General features: G+C 48.7%; 1 protein-coding gene across 2 annotated transcripts in view; it reads right to left on the bottom strand.

The window, feature by feature from the left end:
• Snx2 (sorting nexin 2) overlaps positions 1-1,460 on the bottom strand; it is a 43,336-nt gene extending 41,876 nt beyond the window's left edge. For both annotated transcript variants that reach the window (XM_021214165.2, XM_021214166.2), the window contains exon 1: positions 1,275-1,460. In XM_021214165.2, coding sequence (XP_021069824.1) covers positions 1,275-1,382 — 108 coding nt within the window. In that variant the 5' untranslated portion in view covers positions 1,383-1,460. The remainder of the gene's footprint in view (positions 1-1,274) is intronic.
• Between the last annotated feature and the right edge of the window lie 2,763 nt (positions 1,461-4,223).

Below are 4,223 nucleotides of genomic sequence, written 5' to 3'. Positions count from 1 at the left end.
TAACCATCTGTAACAAGATCTGACTCCCTCTTCTGGAGTGTCTGAAGACAGCTACAGTGTACTTACATATAATAAATAAATAAATCTTAAAAAAAAAAAGATGAGATGGTTAAACTGGGCTTGCCTACCAAACCTGACAATGGCATAAACAGAGAACCAACTTCCAAAAGTTGTCCTTTGATTTTTATAAGTGCGCACACACATACACTTCACCTAATTAAAAAAAAAAAAATCAGCTGAGGTAAACAATCTTCTTAGAAAAGTGCTTACATGCTTAAGGTTACGATTTCCGGTGTATGTGCTCTCATTCAACGTAAAGCAATTCAAATGTGACTAGAAAAAGGCGGGCCAATACGGCTAAATTCAGTGTTTCCTTTGACAAAAACAGGAACACTCTGCTACAGAGATCGCTGACCAAGCGAGAAAAGAGGAAAAAGGAGCGGAGATATGTTTCTATTTCTCCCCTGGTAATTAAAAACCAGTTTCCTGGACTACTCCACCCTTCTGAGTTTGTACTTCTCAAACATTACAGCCCCTAAAAAGTCTGAAAACCCCAAGCCTTGGCTCCCGTCGGCTAATCTCAGCACTTGGAAAAGGGAGCAAGGCAAGAAGATCAGAGGTTCAAAGCCATCCTCAGCTACATCCCGAGTTCGAATCCAGCCTGCGCCCGCAGGAGCTCCTGCCTTAGCTTATCAACTCCAATGCATTCACCTACTCAAAACCAAGAGGCTCTTTATCTGCAAGCGAACTAACCGTCCACGAAGGGCACTCACAGGGAAGAGCCCACCCGGACCTCCCTGCGGACCCGCCAGCCACTCAAGAGTTCGCTCCCCGACTTCCTGGCTCTGCCGTGGCAGGGCACACCCTCCGGTGGGGCAGAGAAACAAGCACCTCAGCCCGGAGCTGCAGAAACCCCAGGGCAGCCGGGGACGGGAGACAAGCCTTGCTCCTGCCTGGAGGAAGAGGCGCGGGTGACAGGCCAGGCCCGAGAGCCCGCCCGCGAGCACGGCTAGGGTAGCTTCCGTCCGTGGGTCCTGGCCCCTTGGAGATGGGGGGGTCGGCTCCCAGGCCCGCAGGCTGCCGTCCCGAGGCCTGGCCGCTCAGGCCGACCTCGGGCCCCTTGACAGGCACCTGAGGTGCAGCCGGCGTCACAGGTGTCACCCGACCTGGCCTGGCCAAACCCGGGGGTGGGGTGGGTGGGAAAGGGACAGGTCGCGGCAGGGGAGAGGCGAGACGCACGGCGCGGGCCTCCCCTCGCCGGGGGGCCGTCTCACCTCAAGGGTGGAGACAGTGCTGGTGAACAGGTCCTCTCCGTCCTCCAGCTCCTCAAAGTCGGTGGGCTTCACGTCCCCCAGCGGAGGAGGTTCCCTCTCGGCCGCCATCTTCACTGGCCTGGACGTCTGCAAGAGCCGGGGCCTCGCGGACCTGTCACGTGAGCACGCAAGGCCGGGCCGGCGCGCCGACCCGCCTCCCGGCCCGCCCCTCGGGCCCGCCCCCCGAGGCCCCGCCCCGCCCCGGGCGGCCAGCCCAACGCGAGGCCCCGCCCCCGACTGGGGGCAGCGCAGGTGCCAGAGCTCCGAGCTGGCCCCGCCCCTTCACCGCTCCTCCTGCTTCCACCTCTGGGTTTTGGTGTCCTTGCCTACATCATGCCGACCAGACTTCACGTGCAAAAATCTTAGACTTGTTACTACAGGACTAGGAAGTAGAAGAGCTTGGACGCCACGCCTGACTTTGAGCTCTGACTGAACACGGATTCAGGGCAAGAAAACAAACTCAAATGATGCCAGAGGAGTCCAAAAGAACCTTCTGACATAATCCAAGTGTCCTCTTCCTGTACTGTTCAGTACAGTAGACACTGCACTGCACGGACTTCTGGGCTCTTGAAATGTGGCTAGTGTGAGGAGCCGAGCTGTTTCATTTAATTTCAGTAAGGCTGGAGTTTGAGGGCTAGTCATCTACTTATGTTTCTGAGTTTGAGCTCCAGCAAGGGGGCTTGATCTCTCTGGCTTATGCCTTGCAGTTGTTTGAATGAAGACATTACCTCATAGGAACTCGAACCCTGGACTTCTGTAAAAGAAACAAGTGCTTTTGAATACTGAGCTATCCCTCTCTCCATATATATATATATATATATATATATATATATATAATCTTAATATATGTTAATTAAGGCAATATTAATAAACAGTAAACAAGAATAGAGAGAACTCAAAGTCATGCATGGTAGTGCATGCCTTTAATCCTAGCATTCAGGAGGCAGAGGCAGGCAGCACTCTGAGTATGGGGCCAGCCTGGTCTACATAGTGAGTTCCAGGATAGCCACAGCTGCACAGAGAAACCCTGTCTCAAATAAATAAATAAATCATTTTTTTCTTTTCTTTCATAGTCAGGAATTACCATGTGATAACTTTCTGGCCAGCCCATTTCCTGTACACAAAATTGTATTAAATAAAATTTCCAGGAAAACATCTCCTCAGATTTCGCTCCTATACTAGACTGGAATAGACCAGACTAAAGCTCAAAATGGAGAGCAGGGGGATAAAATCCAGGTGTGCAAGGCCCTGGACTGGGTCGCTGGTAGGAATTCTGGGGAGCCCTGCCACAGTAACATTTTTTTTCCCCAGGGAAATTGACCACTTCTTTAGGATTCTAAGTCTCATTAACAAAAGGATCCAAGAACAGACTCAGAGGATAGCTCCAGGACAATTCATTTAGACTTTAAAAGAAAAAGTGCCAGGCAGGTAAGCTGTAACTTTTAGCAACTGCCTGGAGGAGGAAGATGAAGAGAAGAAAGGAAGGAAGGAAGGAAGGAAGGAAGGAAGGAAGGAAGGAAGGAAGGAAGGAAGGGAGGGAGGAAGGAAGGAAGAAGGAGGAGGAGGGAAGGAAGGAAGGAAGGGAGGGAGGGAGGGTGTCTTTTTGAGTTAGGCACAGTAAGTAGCCTCATGGTAAACAAGGGTGGGGGCTGGGGAGATAGCTTCAGAGAAATGGTGAAAAATCCCAAAGTACCAGAGAAAATATATTGGACTCTGAGCAACATCAAAAAAACAAAACAAAACAAAACAAAACAAAAAAACAGAAAAGAAGAAAAAGTCAAAATTATGCCTTTTGCATCAGGCCAACTGGTGCTGGTACAGAGAACTAAGATGTCTATGAAAGAAACATACAGTGTTTCATTAAAAAAATAATTATTCCTCTCATTTCTTTATCGAGGAATTAGGTGAAACCACTTTCCGAAAAGGAAAGATGGTTTGTTTAGCTAAATGATTGATAGAGCAACTGGGTTAACTCTGTGTTCTAGGAATCTTGGAACAGGCAGTCTCCACCCAGGCCAATTGTAGATTGTATTCCCTAGATGAACCTAGCCCTGGCTTTAGCAACTGTAACATTATCTCCAGCACAACAAACAAATCACACTGAATCAAAGGAGGAGCCACTCACACCAGCTTGCCCTAAACTAAAGCCAAACAGTTTAACTGGGAGTTCAAAAGACAAGTAAGATGATAAATAGTCCCATTGCCAAACAAGGATCTCCACCTCCAAGCTCATACACAAGGAAAATGATGAACTGAGAAAACCTAACATTAGCCAAGCCATGCGTTTTCTGTTCCATCAGTACCAACTTTGAAATGATTTGCTTTTGGATTCCTCTGACAGGAATAAGGAGTAAAGTAACCCCACTTTATAGGCAGCTGGTTGGGATTACAACTCCCAGGAAAAGCAAAAGTATATCCTGGCAAAGCTGGTAGCCAACTTACACCAACAAAGTTTTACAGTGAACTCTGCACAACCAGTGAGCTCAGGAGCTAATATCCAGATCCATCTCGACTCAATGAGATGTCTGCTGGCTGCTAGACATCGTTCTCACTACTCCCAGCTCTTCTTCCCACCCCCACACTTTTTTGTAGGACATTGTCTTTGGTAGTGTTTTTCTGAGTTTGCTTTCTTCCACCTGGGTTCGTGGCCAATCAGAATTCCCCATAGACAGACGTTCAAAATAGCTATTGGTCTTCATCCCAGTTCCTTGCTGGACCAAACTGACCCATTCTCGAGATATAAAAGAACCCAGGTCTAGACAGGTACTCAGTCTCAGCCCAGCTGCAAGAGCGCTCTTCTCCACACTTTGCATACTGCCTCATCTTTTACCAGTGTTATTCAAGATTGTTAGACCATGAACTCAGCTCTAATGCAGGAAACAGTGAACCAGCCCTCCTTCCCTCCTTCCT

Source organism: Mus pahari, chromosome 15, assembly GCF_900095145.1.
Source record: "Mus pahari chromosome 15, PAHARI_EIJ_v1.1, whole genome shotgun sequence".
Classification (NCBI taxonomy): domain Eukaryota; kingdom Metazoa; phylum Chordata; class Mammalia; order Rodentia; family Muridae; genus Mus; species Mus pahari.
The sequence above is the reverse complement of the archived record's forward strand: the minus strand, read 5'-3'. Positions and strand labels throughout refer to the sequence as shown.